Source organism: Staurois parvus, unplaced genomic scaffold (genome assembly GCF_062004578.1).
Source record: "Staurois parvus isolate SC_StPar_1 unplaced genomic scaffold, SC_StPar_1.0 ptg000116l, whole genome shotgun sequence".
Classification (NCBI taxonomy): domain Eukaryota; kingdom Metazoa; phylum Chordata; class Amphibia; order Anura; family Ranidae; genus Staurois; species Staurois parvus.
The window spans coordinates 1,596,595-1,614,233 of NW_028317912.1; the positions used below are offsets into that span (position 1 = coordinate 1,596,595).

Here is a 17,639-nt window from a genome sequence, read left to right on the forward strand (position 1 = left end):
GAAGCTTCTGTTTTGTGTGGTTCTGCAACAACTTTCAATATAAAAATGCATACCTTTTAATACAGTGGTAGTGAAGAGGCCCTGTCCAATGAAGACTGTGAGAATGTCTACCACTTGGTGTACTCTGCACATCGGCCAGTAGCTGTAGCAGCTGGGGAATTCCTGCACAAGAAGTAAGTGTATTTTTCAATGTAGTGTTTTATATGCCAGGGTTTTCCAGCACCAAAGTAAACTGGCCAGGGAGGTTACTCATGGTTACAGGAAAATGACTGCTTAACATGAACATGTCTACATTTTAAAACTAAGTGTTTTCTAAGGACATGAACCTGCTCCTAGCTTAATTTGTAGGAATCTTTGCTCTGTGTGCCCACCTCATTAAATTCATATTTGCTGGGTCCTTAAGGGGGAAGTCCAATTATCCCATTGTCCAGTAAGAGTGTATTAGTATTTATTAGCTATCTAATTTTACAGGGTTCAGGCTTGTGGAAGTGAAGCAAAATCAAACGATCATTTTGTGTATTTTTAGGCTAATAGTGACTTAATTTTGGCGTTGGGGTTATAAATTAACGTCTTCTTTACTTGGTAAATTTTCAGCTTTAATCCCATTAGCTGAATAGCTTCAAATTGATAAGCACATGAACTCACTTTTGTGTATAGCTGTTTATTTGAACCTGATTTATGCAATGTGCATCATGTAAATAAAGCTCAAGCTTGTCTTGATTTTAATTGACTCGCTTCTTATGGCCATTGAAGTCAAACTGTTCAGCCTTTCTGCTTTTGATGAAGCACTCTCTGTGACTTTAAATTTCAGTCTACCAGAGTTTTAGAACCCATAAAAAGATGTTAATGGTTCTGCCTCAACTATCGCTTTATGAACTTTATAAAACTTAAGGTCTCCGCTCAAGCTTCTGTAAGTCAGATAGCGATTCCTGGATGCTGGCTGGCCAATAGTCCTACGATCCTCACATACTGTGGATATGCATAGAAAAAGGTCCCAAACACCACACACCGAGCAAAGCCATTAGCAAACAGGTAAAAGCAGTCAACTTCATCCATAGCCATGCTCCAACTGTATTTCACCCCGCCTATTGGGCTTAATCATTATCATAATTAAGCCCCATGGGTGGGGTGAAATGCATTGGGAGTGTGGCTGTGGATGAAGTTGGCTAAGGCTGCCTTCTCCTGTTTGCTAACGGCTGTGCTAGGTGTGTGGTGTTTGGGACCTTGCTTTATGCATACAGCTTTATGAAACTGGACAAACCACCTAGACCCAGTCTGTACTGGCAGTATTGGCAATATGCTGAGAATCCACAGGAAGTGTTCAATTCGCCAAAAAGGCCCAGAGTGAAATCTATTGTACTGTATTGCAGATGTACATAAAAAACGAGTTTGGGGAAGCAGAGAATGTGTAACTAAGGGCTATACAGGATGGGGAGGAACAGGAGACTGTAACAAAACAGCAAACATGGCAATAACAATAGGCAGATTGAGCACATTTCTCTTTGAAACATTTGACTTTGTAGGATGTTGAGCTGTAAGCTTTTCTCTATATTTTTAGGTTATTTAGTAGACATGACCCACAAGCGGAAGAGGCCTTGGCCAAAAGAAGGGGTCGGAGCAGCCCTAATGGAAATCTTCTAAAAATGCTTGTGCTTTTCTTTCTTGAGAGTGAGGTAGGATATTGCTATATTTCAGATTAAGTATATGAAAGAGATTGTGTATAAAAGTAACATGGCTGTTAAAATGTTAATTTATATCCATAAAGTAAACATAGTGGTTCTAGATCTGTTAAGTATAATTTCTTTTATAAAAAAAACTTTAATTGCACTCTGCATTTTTCCTTTTGCTCAGAATTGTGTATGTTTAATCCCATAGTTACATGAGCATGCTGCATACCTTGTTGACAGTTTATGGGAAAGTTCCCAAGAGCTTCTGAAGGACTGGGAATGTATGGCAGAGCTGCTAGTTGAAGAGCCAATACAAGGGGAGGAAGGTAGGTATTATAGACCTTATCATTTTGTTATGTTAAACATTGATACAGTTCAACATTCTAATCCATGAGGAGCAAAATCAGACCAAACAAATGCTACATATAGGACTTCATTAAATAGCCCAACTAGATGTTTAGTTAAAGGCATGCTGGAAATTGTAGTCCCTTTAACTTATTACACTATGGTAAAATTAATTTTATGTTCAGTGTATAACCTATGTGATAATAGTTGTCCGATGGCTTCAAATGTACAAATGCCATGCAATCATCGAACTGAAAAATATAGGAGGAGATTAACTCAAAACATTTTAGTTGTGGTGATGAGCATTTGATAAAACAATGGCTCGCACATTATCTGCTTAAACCCCTGCTTATTTCACATCATACCTACTGAAATGGTCCAGTATCTTGCTGTTGATTGCTGTCTGATGGCAGCTTTTTCTTGGGGACCTTTTGAAATCCATTACCTTACAGAGTAAATTTGAGGATTTGTATATCACTTACAAAGCTTGTACAAATTTTCCTATGACTTTACTGCCTTTGTAGGCTGGCATTACTTGCCTCTCCTCCTTGAGGCTCCTTTTGACCCACTTACTATGAACAAGTAGTGATAATCAAAGTTCTGTGGTTTTTTTTTTTTGGTTTTTTTTAATTGCGTTTTATGCATGCTTGTTAAGGGGGATTCTGAAATAGTGAAGTTACCAAAAACTATTAGTTTCAAAAGGAAGCCAGTCATAATAGGTCCCATTAAGCGCTCCCAGAGGATTGAATATAGCAGACTGTACCCTAAAACATTTTTTTTTAGGAATCTCTACTGTTTTGTTTCAATGTGTGTTTATATCAATAAATAGTAGTGTTGCCTGCCTAGAGAGGAGACTCTCACTGACACTTAGGGGTCCAGACAGTCATTTTCATGTGCCCATGGCCCCAGGCACCATATCTTGCCCTCCCTGAGCTGGGAAAGGGGTGGGGCAGCATTTTGTTTGCTGGGCATTGCAGACTGGGTGAGAGGCTCTCTTGTTGGGAGGGTAAAGCTGTTTCTCTCTTTCCCTCCCTCTCGGGGCAAAGAGGTCTCTCTCTCTCTCTGTGGGGGCAAAGTTGTCTCTCTCTTTGGGGGCAAAGTTGCCTCTCTCTCTTTGGGGGCAAAGTTGTCTCTCTCTCTTTGGGGGCCAAGTTGTCTTTCTCTCTTTGGGGGCCAAGCTGTCTCTCTCTCTCTTTGGGGGCCAGGCTGTCTCTCTCTCTTTGGGGGCCAAGTTGTCTCTCTCTCTCTTTGGGGGCCAAGTTGTCTCTCTCTCTCTTTGGGGGCCAAGTTGTCTCTCTCTCTCTTTGGGGGCCAAGTTGTCTCTCTCTCTCTTTGGGGGCCAAGTTGTCTCTCTCTCTCTTTGGGGGCCAAGTTGTCTCTCTCTCTTTGGGGGCCAAGTTGTCTCTCTCTCTTTGGGGGCCAAGTTGTCTCTCTCTCTTTGGGGGCCAAGTTGTCTCTCTCTCTTTGGGGGCCAAGTTGTCTCTCTCTCTTTGGGGGCCAAGTTGCCTCTCTCTCTTTGGGGGCCAAGTTGCCTCTCTCTCTTTGGGGGCCAAGTTGCCTCTCTCTCTTTGGGGGCCAAGTTGCCTCTCTCTCTTTGGGGGCCAAGTTGCCTCTCTCTCTTTGGGGGCCAAGTTGCCTCTCTCTCTTTGGGGGCCAAGTTGCCTCTCTCTCTTTGGGGGCCAAGTGGTCTCTCTCTCTTTGGGGGCAAACCGGTCTCTCTTTCTTTGGGGGCAAAACGGTCTCTCTCTCTTTGGGGGCAAAGCGGTCTCTCTCTCTTTGGGGGCAAAGTGGTCTCTCTCTCTCTCTCTCTTTGGGGGCAAAGCGGTCTCTCTCTCTCTCTCTCTTTGGGGGCAAAGCGGTCTCTCTCTTTCTTTGGGGGCAAAGCGGTCTCTCTCTCTCTTTGGGGGCAAAGCGGTCTCGCTCTCTCTTTGGGGGCAAAGTGGTCTCTCTCTCTCTTTGGGGGCAAAGCGGTCTCTCTCTCTCTCTTTGGGGGCAAAGCGGTCTCTCTCTCTCTCTTTGGGGGCAAAGCGGTCTCTCTCTCTCTTTGGGGGCAAAGCGGTCTCTCTCTCTTTGGGGGCAAAGCGGTCTCTCTCTCTTTGGGGACAAAGCGGTCTCTCTCTCTTTGGGGGCAAAGCGGTCTCTCTTTGGGGGCAAAGCGGTCTCTCTTTGGGGGCAAAGCGGTCTCTCTTTGGGGGCAAAGCGGTCTCTCTTTGGGGGCAAAGCGGTCTCTCTTTTGGGGGCAAAGCAGTCTCTCTTTTGGGGGCAAAGCTCTCTCTCTCTTTGGGGGCAAAGCGGTCTCTCTCTCTCCGGGGACAAAGCTCTCTCTCTCTCTGTCTGCAAAGCTGTCACTCTGTCTTTGGTTGAAAAGCGCTCTCTCTCTCTCTCTCTCTCTCTCTCTCTCCAAAGCTGCCCCCTCTCTCTGGGAGTAAAAGTGTCTCTCTTTTTGGGGGCAAAGCTGTCTCTCTCTCTGGGGGCAAAGCCCCCCCTCTCTCTGGGGGGCAAAGCCCCCCCCCTCTCTCTGGGGGGCAAAGCCCCCCCTCTCTCTCTCGGCAAAGCTGACCCCTATCTCTCTTTGGGGGACAAAGCTGCCTCTCTTTGGGGGAAAAGCCCCCCCCCCTCTCTTTGGGGGAAAGCTCTCTCTCTCTCTCTCTCTCTCTCTCTTTGGGTGCAAAGCTGACGCTCTCTTTGGGGACAAAGCTCTCTCTCTCTCTCTTTGGGAGCAAAGCTGTCTCTCTCTGGGGGCAAAGCTGTCTCTCTCTCTTTGGGGGCAAAGCGGCCTCTCTCTCTCTCTTTGGGGGCCAAGTTGTCTCTCTCTCTTTGGGGGCCAAGTTGTCTCTCTCTCTTTGGGGGCCAAGTTGTCTCTCTCTCTTTGGGGGCCAAGTTGTCTCTCTCTCTTTGGGGGCCAAGTTGTCTCTCTCTCTTTGGGGGCCAAGTTGTCTCTCTCTCTTTGGGGGCCAAGTGGTCTCTCTATCTTTGGGGGCCAAGTGGTCTCTCTCTCTTTGGGGGCCAAGTGGTCTCTCTCTCTTTGGGGGCAAACCGGTCTCTGTCTCTCTCTCTTTGGGGGCAAACCGGTCTTTCTCTCTCTTTGGGGGCAAAACGGTCTCTCTCTCTCTTTGGGGGGGAAGCGGTCTCTCTCTCTTTGGGGGGAAAGCGGTCTCTCTCTCTCTTTGGGGGCAAAGCGGTCTCTCTCTCTCTTTGGGGGCAAAGTGGTCTCTCTCTATCTTTGGGGGCAAAGCGGTCTCGGTCTCTCTCTCTCTTTGGGGGCAAAGCGGTCTCTCTCTCTCTCTCTCTCTCTCTTTGGGGGCAAAGCGGTCTCTCTCTCTCTCTCTCTTTGGGGGCAAAGCGGTCTCTCTCTCTCTCTTTGGGGGCAAAGCGGTCTCTCTCTCTTTGGGGGCAAAGCGGTCTCTCTCTCTTTGGGGGCAAAGCGGTCTCTCTCTCTCTTTGGGGGCAAAGCGGTCTCTCTCTCTTTGGGGGCAAAGCGGTCTCTCTCTCTCTTTGGGGGCAAAGCGGTCTCTCTCTCTCTTTGGGGGCAAAGCGGTCTCTCTCTCTTTGGGGGCAAAGCGGTCTCTCTCTCTTTGGGGGCAAAGCGGCCTCTCTCTCTTTGGGGGCAAAGATGTCTCTCTCTCTCTTTGGGGGCAAAGCGGTCTCTCTCTCTGCAAAGCTGCCACTCTGTCTTTGGGGGGAAAGCGCGCTCTCTCTCTCTCTCTCTCCCCCCCCCCCCAAAGCTGCCCCCTCTCTCTCTTTGGGAGTAAAAGTGTCTCTCTTTTTGGGGGCAAAGCTGCCCCCCCCTCTCTCTCTCTCTGGGGGCAAAGCCCCCCCCCCCCTCTCTCTCTCTCTCGGCAAAGCTGACCCCTATCTCTCTTTGGGGGACAAAGCTGCCTCTCTTTGGGGGAAAAGCCCCCCCCCCTCTCTCTCTCTTTGGGGGCAAAGCTGACGCTCTCTCTTTGGGGACAAAGCTCTCTCTCTCTCTCTCTCTTTGGGAGCAAAGCTGTCTCTCTCTCTGGGGGCAAAGCTTCTCTCTCTCTCTGGGGGCAAAGCGGTCTCTCTCTCTCTCTCTCTTTGGGGGCAAAGCGGTCTCTCTCTCTCTTTGGGGGCAAAGCGGTCTCTCTCTCTCTCTCTTTGGGGGCAAAGCGGTCTTTCTCTCTCTTTGGGGGCAAAGCGGTCTCTCTCACTCTCTCTCTTTGCGGGCAATGCTCTCTCTCGTTGAGGGCAAAGCCGTCTCTCTCTCTCTCTCTCTCTCTCTCTCTCTCCTTCTCTCTGAGGGCAACGATGTATCTCTCTTTGGGGGCAAAGCTGTCTCTCTCTCACTTTGGGGGCAAAGCTGTCTCTCTCTCACTTTGGGGGCAAAGCTGTCTCTCTCTCACTTTGGGGGCAAAGCTGTCTCTCTCTCACTTTGGGGGCAAAGCTGTCTCTCTCTCACTTTGGGGGCAAAGCTGTCTCTCTGTGGGGGCAAAGCTGTCTCTCTGTGGGGGCAAAGCTGTCTCTCTGTGGGGGCAAAGCTGTCTCTCTGTGGGGGCAAAGCTGTCTCTCTGTGGGGGCAAAGCTGTCTCTCTGTGGGGGCAAAGCTGTTTCTCTGTGGGGGCAAAGCTGTTTCTCTGTGGGGGCAAAGCTGTTTCTCTGCGGGGGCCGAGCGGTCTCTCCCTCTGCGGGGGCCGAGCGGTCTCTCCCTCTGCGGGGGCCGAGCGGTCTCTCCCTCTGCGGGGGCCGAGCGGTCTCTCCCTCTGCGGGGGCCGAGCGGTCTCTCCCTCTGCGGGGGCCGAGCGGTCTCTCCCTCTGCGGGGGCCGAGCGGTCTCTCCCTCTGCGGGGGCCGAGCGGTCTCTCCCTCTGCGGGGGCCGAGCGGTCTCTCCCTCTGCGGGGGCCGAGCGGTCTCTCCCTCTGCGGGGGCCGAGCGGTCTCTCCCTCTGCGGGGGCCGAGCGGTCTCTCCCTCTGCGGGGGCCGAGCGGTCACTCTCTGTCTCTCTCTTTTGGGGCAAAGCCGCCTCTCTCTCTATTGGGCAAAGCCGCCTCTCTCTCTATTGGGCAAAGCCGCCTCTCTCTCTATTGGGCAAAGCCGCCTCTCTCTCTTTTGGACAAAGCCGCCTCTCTCTCTCTTTTGGACAAAGCCGCCTCTCTCTCTCTTTTGGGGCAAAGCCGCCCCTCTCTCTCGGGGCAAAGCCGTCTCTCTTTTGGGGCAAAGCCGTCTCTCTTTTGGGGCAAAGCCGTCTCTCTTTTGGGGCAAAGCCGTCTCTCTCTCTCTCTCTCTCTTTTGGGGCAAAGCCGTCTCTCTCTCTCTCTCTTTTGGGGCAAAGCCGTCTCTCTCTCTCTCCCTCTCCGGCCATAGTGGTCTCTCTGTGGGTGGCAAAGTGGTCTCTATTTCTGTGGGGGGCAGATCAGCCTCTCTCTCTCTCTCTGTGAGGGCAAAGTGGTCTCTCTCTCGCCAAAGTGGTCTCTCGGCAAAGTGGTCTCTCTCTCTTGCCAAAGTGGCCTCTCTCTTGCCAAAGTGGCCTCTCTCTCTCTCTCTCTCTCTCTCTCTCTCTTGCCAAAGTGGCCTCTCTCTCTCTTGCCAAAGTGGCCTCTCTCTCTCTTGCCAAAGTGGTCTCTCTCTCTCTCGCCAAAGTGGTCTCTCTTGCCAAAGTGGTCTCTCTCTCTTGCCAAAGTGGTCTCTCTCTCTTGCCAAAGTGGTCTCTCTCTCTTGCCAAAGTGGTCTCTCTCTCTTGCCAAAGTGGTCTCTCTCTCTCTTGCCAAAGTGGCCTCTCTCTCTTGCCAAAGTGGCCTCTCTCTCTTGCCACAGTGGCTTCTCTCTCTCTTGCCAGAGTGGTTTCTCTCTCTGTGGGGGGGCAAAGTGGTCTCTTTCTGTGGGGGGCAGAGCAGTCTCTCTCTCTGTGGGTGCAAAACTGTTTCTCTTTCTTTGTGGGCAGTGCAGTCTGTCTCTCTCTTTGCGTGGGCAATGCGGTCTGTGTCTGCAAAGCAGTCTCTAGTGCTCTCTCTCTGTAGGGGTAAAGCGGTCTCTCTTGATCTCTGTGGGGGCAAAGCCGTGTCTCTCTCCCTCTTTCTGTGGGAGCAAAGCGGCCTCTAGATGTGAAAAATAAAGTAAGAAATTAGTTTTTACCCCCTTAATGCCCAGGCCATTTTATGTTATTCGGCACTGCACTATTTTAACTGGTAATTGCGTGATCATGCAATGCTGTACATAAATTAAATTTATGTCCTTTTTTCACACAAATAGAGCTTTCTTTTGGTGGTAGTTGATCATCAATGAGTTTATTTTTTGTGATATAAACGAAAAAAGACCGAGAAATTTTGCAAAAAAAAAACCTATATTTCTTTTGCGTTCATTGACGGACACAGTGGTTTCTTCTTTAACCATAACGAACCAGGGGTGAGTGATCGGTCCTGAGGGGTCCCCTCTCACCCAATACATTCCACCGCCTCCCTCCCCCCTTCATGCACCAGCACACTGGAAAAGGTGTGGGCTTAGCCCCGGGTACCTCATTCCTGGCTGGACCCTGGTAGTGCAGGCTTCTTCTCCTTCACTCTGAGGTCTGGGACTCATCTGGGGCTGAATGGGGCCTTGTCTTGCTGTGGTGGGGGGAGGTGTCCATTATGGTTTGCAGGCCTGCCTGGATTGGGATGCGCTGCATGTGACTGGGATGGTCGGTGGCCATGTTATTGTAGTTTTGGCACCCATTTTCTTGGAGGTTTTCAGCCTCCGGCCTCTAGTGCCAGACTTGGTGACCATTGTTCTGGAGATTTTTGACCGATGGCCATTTTTTGGGGGATCTGAGTGGCTATCAAGCAATGCAGGCCAGCTGATGGAGGTCCTTGGTGACCATTTTCCTATAGCCCACGGCGGAGATTCCCTCCGACACCTCAGGATTGTGGAGTTGGGGCTCAACACACACTGTGCGGGACACGTAGGCACCTTCGTAGCTCCTGGTGGTGGTGGGGAGTCCTCCTTGGGGGTCTCTCTCTCTCTCCTTTCTCCCTACTGGGGTGGTCTTCTGTACTGAGAGCGTCCGGGTCCCCTTCTTGCGGCGGTATCTAGTTGAGGGGACTGGTCCCATGGAAGCTCAGGAGCATGCTGCACCTCAGGTGCCCCCTCTGGAGGTCCCGGGTCCCTCAGTTCCCATAGACTCATTGCAGACCGACCTGGACACACCTGTGTCCCGTGTGAAGGCAGAGTTTGGTCGCAAGGTGAGCATGAAGCACCCCCTGCCATCACTGGACGATTCTGAGACCGAACCAGATCCCACCACTGTGGGTTCCACATTTTCCGTGGATCCTGAGGACACATCCCCTGCTTCCTTGGAGGAGGAGGACCTCTGTTACCGAACAGGAGAAGGCATTGGTAGCGGCACTTATTGATTCGGTGCGTGAAACATTAAAGATTGCCAACCCTACGGGGTCAGCTGACGCGATACCTGTTCATTTTAGTACTCACAAGCCGGTTCGGGCTGCTAATGTTTTTCCTTATGCAGAATATTTTGACAGATTTGTTTATAAGGATTGAAGTAGGCTGAAGCATCCGTTTATGCTTCCCAAATTCTTCCCAGTGTGTTATCCCTTTCAGGAGGCCCTGCTGAAGAAGTGGATATCTCCGCCGGTGATTCTCCCATCTCCAGGCTTAACAAGACCACATTGATTCCTGTGGAGGAATTCCCCTCATTTAAGGACCCTGCAGACTGCAGGGCGGAGGAGGTGGCCCATTCAATGTTCACTGTCGCCGGATCGGCACTTAGGCCGGTGTTGGCTATGGCCTTGGTCTTCCAGACATTGACAGAATGGGCCAAGGCTCTACAACAAGGCTCGACTTCTAGTCAGTTGCCCCAAGTGTATGTGGAGCTGGCAGACAAGTTGGTCCAGGGCTTAAAGTCCATTTGTGACAACGACCTTGATGCAGCTCCTCTTCTTTCCAAACTGTCCGTCTGACAGACCTGCCCTTTCTAGGCAACCGACTTTTGGCGCTACCCTGGGTGACATCAAGAACCTTACTTGGAGGCAAGAGTTCCTTCCACCCTCCCTCAAGCCAAGAAGGGGGAAGGAACCTCGTCAGAAGTTGGGGACAATGTTTACGGCACATAAATGCATTTTTCGTCCCTCCAGCTCCGCAGCCAAGGGCTCCAGGCCCTTTAAGGCCCCACAGGTGGCATCAGGTGTCCCTGGCCCCAGAAGTCCTCTAAGCCCGCGGATAAGTCTCCCTCAGCATAGAGGTTTGCCCCTCCTGCTTCCAGAGTGGGGGGGGCTTCTTTGCAGGTTTCTGGGACCGTGGACCTCCCTCATTCACGACAAGTGGTTTCACAAGATTATTCTATCAGGATGCAAGATAGTTTCATTCTCTTCCACCAGACAGATTTTTTTTTTCCTCCAATGTTCGGCGTTTGGAAGGTTGCCTGAAAGCCCTGTACAGAGATGTGCATGATCTGCTGCTCCGCGGAGTGGTCGTCACAGTACTCAATTCGGAGTGTTTTTGCAGCCTCTGCTCTAACCTGTTCACTGTTTCCAAGGCAGACGGGGTTCACCCAATCCTGGACCTCAAGGCCCTGAATGTCTTTGTGCAGATTCACAAGTTCAGGATGGAATCTATTCACTCAGTGGTGGCCTCCCTCCACCAGGGAGATTTCCTGTCACCTCGAACATCAAGGATGCTTACCTGCACATCCCCATTTGCGAAGGGCACCAGCGCTTCCTTCGTTTTGCCATCGGGGACGCTCATCGTTTCATGGAGTTGCCCTTCGGTCTGGCCTCTGTACCTCGGGTGTTGACCAAGTTCCTTGCCCCGGTCCTGGCCTTATTGAGACCACGGGGGATCGCAGTGATCGGCTACCTGGACGATTTGCTACTGCGTGCTGAGGCTCACTCCTCTCTATTAGACAGTGTGGAGATCACCATGCGTTTTCTTCGGGACTTCGGGTGGATCCTGAACCTCAGGAAGTCAGTGTGGACTCTGTCCAGGCGTCTGGAGTATCTAGAGCTGATTCTCTATTCAGAGCAGGCCAAGGTGTTTCTTCCGTCTGAGAAATTGTTAAAGCTCTGGTTGGTTCGGCAACTCCTGCCTTGCAGGCGGCCCACTCCATCTTTGCATGCTGATGTTAGGCTTGATGGTGGCTACCTTCGAAGCAGTTCTGTATGCTCAGTTTCATACGAGAACACTACAGAGGGAAATCGAAATGGAACAGGGCTTCCACCTCCTTGGATCTTCAGATTCACCTAGAATGGTCGATAAGGGCCTCCCTTTTTTGGTGGATGAGGTCCCTGGCTCTACGGAATTGAAAGTCTTTCCTCCCTGTTCGCTGGACTGTGGTCACGACAGATGCCAGCCTGTCAGGCTGGTGAGGAGACCTGGGAGCGGACTCTGCTCAGGGTCGATGGACTCCATGGGAAGCTCGCTTACCCATCAATATCCTTGAGCTTCAGGTAATCAGGTTGTCACTAATGTATTGGATGGACTGTCTGTTGGGTCTGCCTACCCGAATTCAGTCGGACAACACCACTGCGGTGGCGTATGTCAATTTATCAGGGGGGCACGAGAAGTGCAGCAGTGGTACTGGAGGCATCTCGCATTCTGCAATGGGCGGAGAGGTTCATCCCGGCTCTGTCCGCCGTACACCTTCCAGGTGTCAAAAACTTCCAAGCGGATTGTCTCAGCCATCAGACTCTGGATCAGGGTGAGTGGTCCCTACATCCTGAATTGTTCCATCAGCTCTGCATTCTCTGGGGGGCTCCGGACATGGATCTTCTGGCTTCCTGCCTCAGTCGGTTCGTGGCACGATCTTTGGATCCCCTGGCAGACACAGCAGGTACGCTGGTGGCACTGTGGGATCGGTACACTCATGTACGCCTTCCCACCCCCTCGACTGATTGCTTGTGTACTACGCAGGATAGAGGCTGAAGGGATCCCAGTCATCCTCATTGCTCCGAATCTGGTCCTGCACCTTTTTGGTGCAAATGTGGTGCAAGTTAAGCCATACAAAATGTATTGCTCAAATCGCAGTGCACAGAATTCACATGTGATTTGCACAGGAATACGGTGCGGTTCCTGTGCGAATCACATGCAGTATGCCGCAACGCACAAGTGTGAACCCAGACTTAAACTCAAAAACAGAAATATAGTATATTGCAGCTCACTAGTTCTTAGATGTGGTGGCTGCATTGGCATTCTTTTTTCAGAATTCTTTTCTTTATTTTCACCTGTTAGTAACACACTTCCTGTCTTAGTGTAATAACTCTCACTCAATGCACTATAAATCTGGAGGAGCAGCAATGTTACCCTAGGACACTCCTAATTTGGCTTCCCAAACTCCTCCCATTTTACTAATCTCCTTAACATAGTGAGAAGGTGTTCTGTAGTTCACAAATAAGACCTGGGCAGGGCCTTTAACCTCGTCTGGGGTTTCAGGTCAGTACACAGGCAGTTACAAGAACACTGCATTTCTGGCAGGATCAACAAGTATTCTCTATTGATTTACTTGCTTCTTCAGGAGTCAGTGTTTAAAACTGCTTATTTAACCAGTAAAAGGGTTTGTGGCATGTTTTCCCTATTATCCCTCTCCTTTGGTTAGTAAGTTGCCTACCTTTCAGCTGTTGAAGGAGAGTCGGGTATTTAGGGGGCTCTCTCTTTTGAAGCCCCCTATTTCTACTATCTCTTCTTAGACTGAATCAGTCCTTCCTTCTGCATTTGTGCTTGTGGCCCCCTTAGCAAGAGAAACTTGTCTGGCGCGGAGGGCCAGGTAGTACCTAGCCTGATGCACCAGTCCATGAGTTATGGGATTGATAAGAACTCCTCTCCCCATGTTTGGAAAGACCCTGGTTCTGTAGAATAATTATCTTCTGGGCTGCGTTCTGGATTCCTAGAATGGATGGTTCCTCCTACATTGCAAGATATTCCCCTGTGCAGGTTTTCAGAGATGGATACCATTGGACAATGTACTTAGAGGCTTTCCACCCTCATGAGACTGGTCTTGCATTGCCAGAACACACTTTTCAGTTCCTCAGTTCTATCCCTATCCTTGGAGAGGTTTTCCTTCTCCATGATACTCACACCTTGTTCACATTGGGCCTGTTAGTAGTTGTTTGCTGTTGCCCACCCCTCACTTGGACTGCATTTGTTCATCCTGGCAGTACGTGACTTCAATTTTCCTCAATGGATGAGAAAGAAAATAGAATTTTTGTACTCTCCATAAATTTTCTTTCCTGGAATCCATCCATTGGGGAACAAAGGTCCCACCCCTCTATTTTTGATTGTTCTCCTGATACGTCTTACTACAAACAGGGCCATGTTAGTAGAAGGGATTATCCTGGGCTGGCCTACAGATCTTCTTTTTTTTTTCCTGTTACTGTTTTGTTTTGTTATTTTTTTGTTTACCAGTGTCTTGATTCTTCTGTACGCAACAGTAAAACCTGCCAATATATGACTTACTTCTTCCCTCAATGGATTTTCAAAAATAGAATTTTATGACGAGTTTAACAATCCTAATGCTAAGCCATATATTTGAAATAAAATGTGGACTATGCAGTGTTTACAATGTCCTAAATGTCGCAGATGCAGAATACTACCTCATTTTGGCTTTTAGTGCTGTTGCTAGAGTTGTTCTTGTGCCTTGAGCATTTAAAGCACTTTTTCTGTTCCTAGTGATGTCTGAGCGGCAAGAGAGCGCACTCATTGAACTGATGGTGTGTACTATTCGCCAGGCTGCAGAAGCGCATCCCCCTGTGGGAAGAGGAACTGGCAAGAGGGTAAAATTTAATGCTAATAAATTGTAATGCTTAAATACTAATGAAAGGAGCACTAAATGTGAATATTAATGTGTGTATTTCCATAGTGGTAGATTGATGCCTGGCAATTAACCACTTCAATACTGGACTCTTTCACCCCCTTCTTGCCCAGGGCAATTTTCAGCTTTCAGCACAATCACACTTTGAATGAAAATTGTTCAGCCATGCAACACTATACCCAAATGAATTTTTCTAACTATTTGCACACAAATAGAGCTTTCTTTAGATGGTATTAAATCACCACTGGGTTTTTTAGTTTTTGCTAAAAAATGAAAAAACAAATGTATTTTTCTTTGTTCCTGTTATAAAATTTTGCAAATAAATAATCTATCTAATCAAAATGTATACTTCTACATTTATTTGTTAAAAATACCCTAAATCAGTGTATCTTTTAGATTGTAAGCTCTAACAAACAGGACTCTGATTCCTGTATTGAATTGTATTGTAGCTGTACTGTCTGCTCTCATGTTGTAAAGTGCTGCACAAACTCTTGCCGCTATATAAATCCTGTTTAATATTTAGTCTGTAGAAATCCGCAAACTATGAGATGTATAGAATATGAATATATATATAGATAATGAAAATTGATCAGTCCTGCTGTACTGACGGCCTATCTCATTTCATGAGGCCAAGGACAGTACAAATATCCCACAAATTACGTTTATTTTTTAAAGTACAGTTTGCGGTACAGTTGTTACAGGCATGTCAAGTTTTTTGAAGTTGTAAATTTATGTTAGATTTTTTTGGCAATGTAATCATTTTATTACTTTTTTATGATATTTTTTTTTTTTTTGCATACTGTGACCAGAGCAATACGGTATTAACATAGTAACACTGTACTACTCTGGGGAGGTGATCGGGATTTTTTTTATTAATGATACCCATTCATTCAGTGTGCACTATTGTGAGTAGCTGTGATTGGCCACATCTAGTCACATGATACAGATGGGCTGTGATTGGTCCTGTCTGTACCATGTGATCACTGTGATCAATCACAGAGATTGACTCAATAGTACACAATGAATGGCTATGAATGGAAGTCATTCATTGTATGCAATTGTCATGAGATCTGCTGTGATTGGTCACAGCAATCACATGGTACCGGCAGCGCCCGGTATACCAATCTGTCATCCACTGTGTCCGGAGGACACAGCAGGTGACAGATCACTCTGCAGCATGGCCCGAATCTGTCAGGACGTCATATGACTTCCACTCAGGATGGCAGCACTCCCGCTTGGCCATTATTTGACTATAGGTCGGGCAGGAGGAGTTTAACCACTTGCCTACCGGCCACTTATACCCCCTTTACCAGGCCAATTTTCAGCTTTCAGCGCTGTCGCACTTTGATTGACAATTGCACGGTTATGCAAGATTGTACCCATATGAAATTTAAAATTTTTTTTTTATCATAAATAGAGCTTTCTTTTGGTGGTATTTACTCGCCGCTGGGTGTTTTACTTTTTGCGCTATAAACAAAAAAAAGTGCAAACAAATTTGAAAAACAAAAGTTTCTTTGTTTCTATTAAATTTTGCAAACAGGTAATTTTTCTCCTTCACTGATGTGCGTTGATGAGGCAGCGCTGATGGGTACTGATAGACAGCACTGATAGGTGGCACTCACTGGCATCACTGCTGGGCACTTACTGGCATCACTGCTGGGAACTGACTGGCGGCACTGCTAGGTATTGACTGGCGGCACTGTTAGGCATTGACTGGCGCAACTGCTGGGCACTGGCTGGCACAACCGCTGGGCACCGACTGGTGGCACTGACTGGCAGCACTGCTGGGCACTGGTGGGTGGCACTGGTGGGCACAGGTGGGTGGAACTGCTGGGTGGCACTGGTGGGCACAGGTGGTTTCACTGCTGGGCACAGGTGGGTGCACTGCTGAGCGGAACTGGTGGGTGGAACTGCTGGGCACCGATCATCAGGGCACTGTTCATCAGTGCCGATCCCTGCTCTAACAACTGCCGGTTCTCTGCAGTACTTTCCTCACGATCTGACAGCGTGAGGAAAGTGCAGCCGAGAACCGGCAATTGCATTTCCCTGTGATCAGTGTGTCATTGGACAAGGCTGATCACGTGGTAAAATGCCGCTGTGATTGGCCTTTTACCACATCACGTGATCAGCTGTGTCCGTAGGACACAGCGATCACGGAGATCGCTGGGTGCGCGCCACCGGGGAGCACGCAGGAGAGCGCGTTCTGGGAGGACATCATATGACGCCCTCCCAGAACTGGCCGGCCGCGGTGTAGCCGTCATTCCACTATCTGCGGTCGGCAACTGCTTAAGGAATACTTAACAAGCTAGTAGTTAGCCTTTCAGCTGAGCGGAGTTTCTTCTGTATAAAGCATTCTTATTTTAATGTGTTTGACATGTTCTGAAACATGGCTGTGCATATCAGAATATAATGTTGCCATGAAGAATATTAGGCTTATATTGGTTGTGTTTGTAAACAAACACATTTTTAAGTTTTTTATTATTAGTTTAAACCATGATAAAGAGAATATTCACATGACCACAATACATTCCTTTGTAAAACTGACATCTGAATGTTTCAAAATTGCTGTTGCTATGGTGAACAAACACATTTGAACTACCCTAAATCAAGATTAGCTTTTCTTTGAAACCAAATTTCTTTTTTCAGGTTTTAACTGCCAAGGAACGTAAAACCCAAATAGATGACAAAAACAAGTTGACAGAACATTTCATTGTTGCACTTCCAATGCTGCTATCTAAGGTACAAAAAAATAAAACAACTTGGGTCTGTACTAGTGTGATGTCATAAAGAACACTTGGTAGTTAATGGCAGATGCTTTGATAAACGTTTGCACTGCAGAATCTACAGTACCTCTATCTTTACAAGGATGCAAAAAATAATCGAAACTTCTCAGCAGGGGAATTTGCCAGCAGCATCTCTTACTTGATGCCACAGGCAGCTGCTTTTCACAGATATGTGAAAATTGGTGATATGAGAAAGTTGATGATACCAGTTCCAGTATGTAGTTAATTAACATTTGCTGCAGTTTTTATATCCAATGTTTTTACAGCACCTAAGATGTGGTTTTGTATACTTCAGTCAATTAGATATACATGTCCACAAACAAAAATTAATCTCAATAAACATACAGCTTTGCTAAATGGTCTTCAAAACTGGATTGTGACATATTTTTTTCTAAATGGTGCTTTCCTGTGTATGGTATATTTATCACATTTGCAGGTGATTATGTAGTCCTTTTTATTATATCTACAGAGTACAGAATGCAACATTTGTTCAACTTGGTCAGTTGAGACATGGGAAGACAAATTGTGAAGGCAAACTGATAAGTAGCAGAAAATCAGGCATCAGGAAAAGAAGAAGGGTTTCCAAAAAAGTACCCAGGCCAATTATTTCAAACCTGAACTTTGTGCCCAAAAATGCTACCTAAATATGTTCTTCAACTGCCACAAAGGCTATAAATCCACTGTGAATGCACAAAGCCTTTACAAAGAGCAGAGCTGAGGAAAGAACCCAGCAGGTCCTCCCACTATTTGCTTCATGCAGAAAAGTACAGGGGGTTGAAGACCAGACCAGTCTCCCTGCACAAGTGGGGAGAGTAGCAGTGACAGGTCTTTATTACAAAAAGCTTCTGCATGTACGAAAAGATTCATGCTGAATTACTGCACAAATTTGGAAGAAATGCACAAAGCACACCAAGGTTCAAGTAAGAATGCACCTAATTCTTGTATTTAAGAACACAAATTCTTTATAAATGGAACCTTTTTTTGTACCATAAATACATATCACAATTGCATTGTCAAAAAATACTTTTTTATTACTATAATATCAAGCTGATTACTTCCATAAAATTGATGTGATATCACAATATATTTGGT

General features: G+C 47.6%; 1 protein-coding gene and 1 pseudogene across 1 annotated transcript in view; both read left to right on the plus strand.

Moving 5' to 3' along the window:
• Nucleotides 1–17,639, plus strand: part of STAG1 (STAG1 cohesin complex component) — a 271,483-nt gene that overhangs the window by 194,049 nt on the left and 59,795 nt on the right. Inside the window, exons 14-18 of the mRNA XM_089671949.1 lie at nt 66–173; nt 1,559–1,673; nt 1,876–1,993; nt 13,623–13,726; nt 16,411–16,503. Of these exons, the coding sequence (XP_089528075.1) occupies nt 66–173; nt 1,559–1,673; nt 1,876–1,993; nt 13,623–13,726; nt 16,411–16,503 (538 nt within the window). The remainder of the gene's footprint in view (nt 1–65; nt 174–1,558; nt 1,674–1,875; nt 1,994–13,622; nt 13,727–16,410; nt 16,504–17,639) is intronic.
• Nucleotides 10,713–13,404, plus strand: LOC149467275 (uncharacterized; annotated as a pseudogene).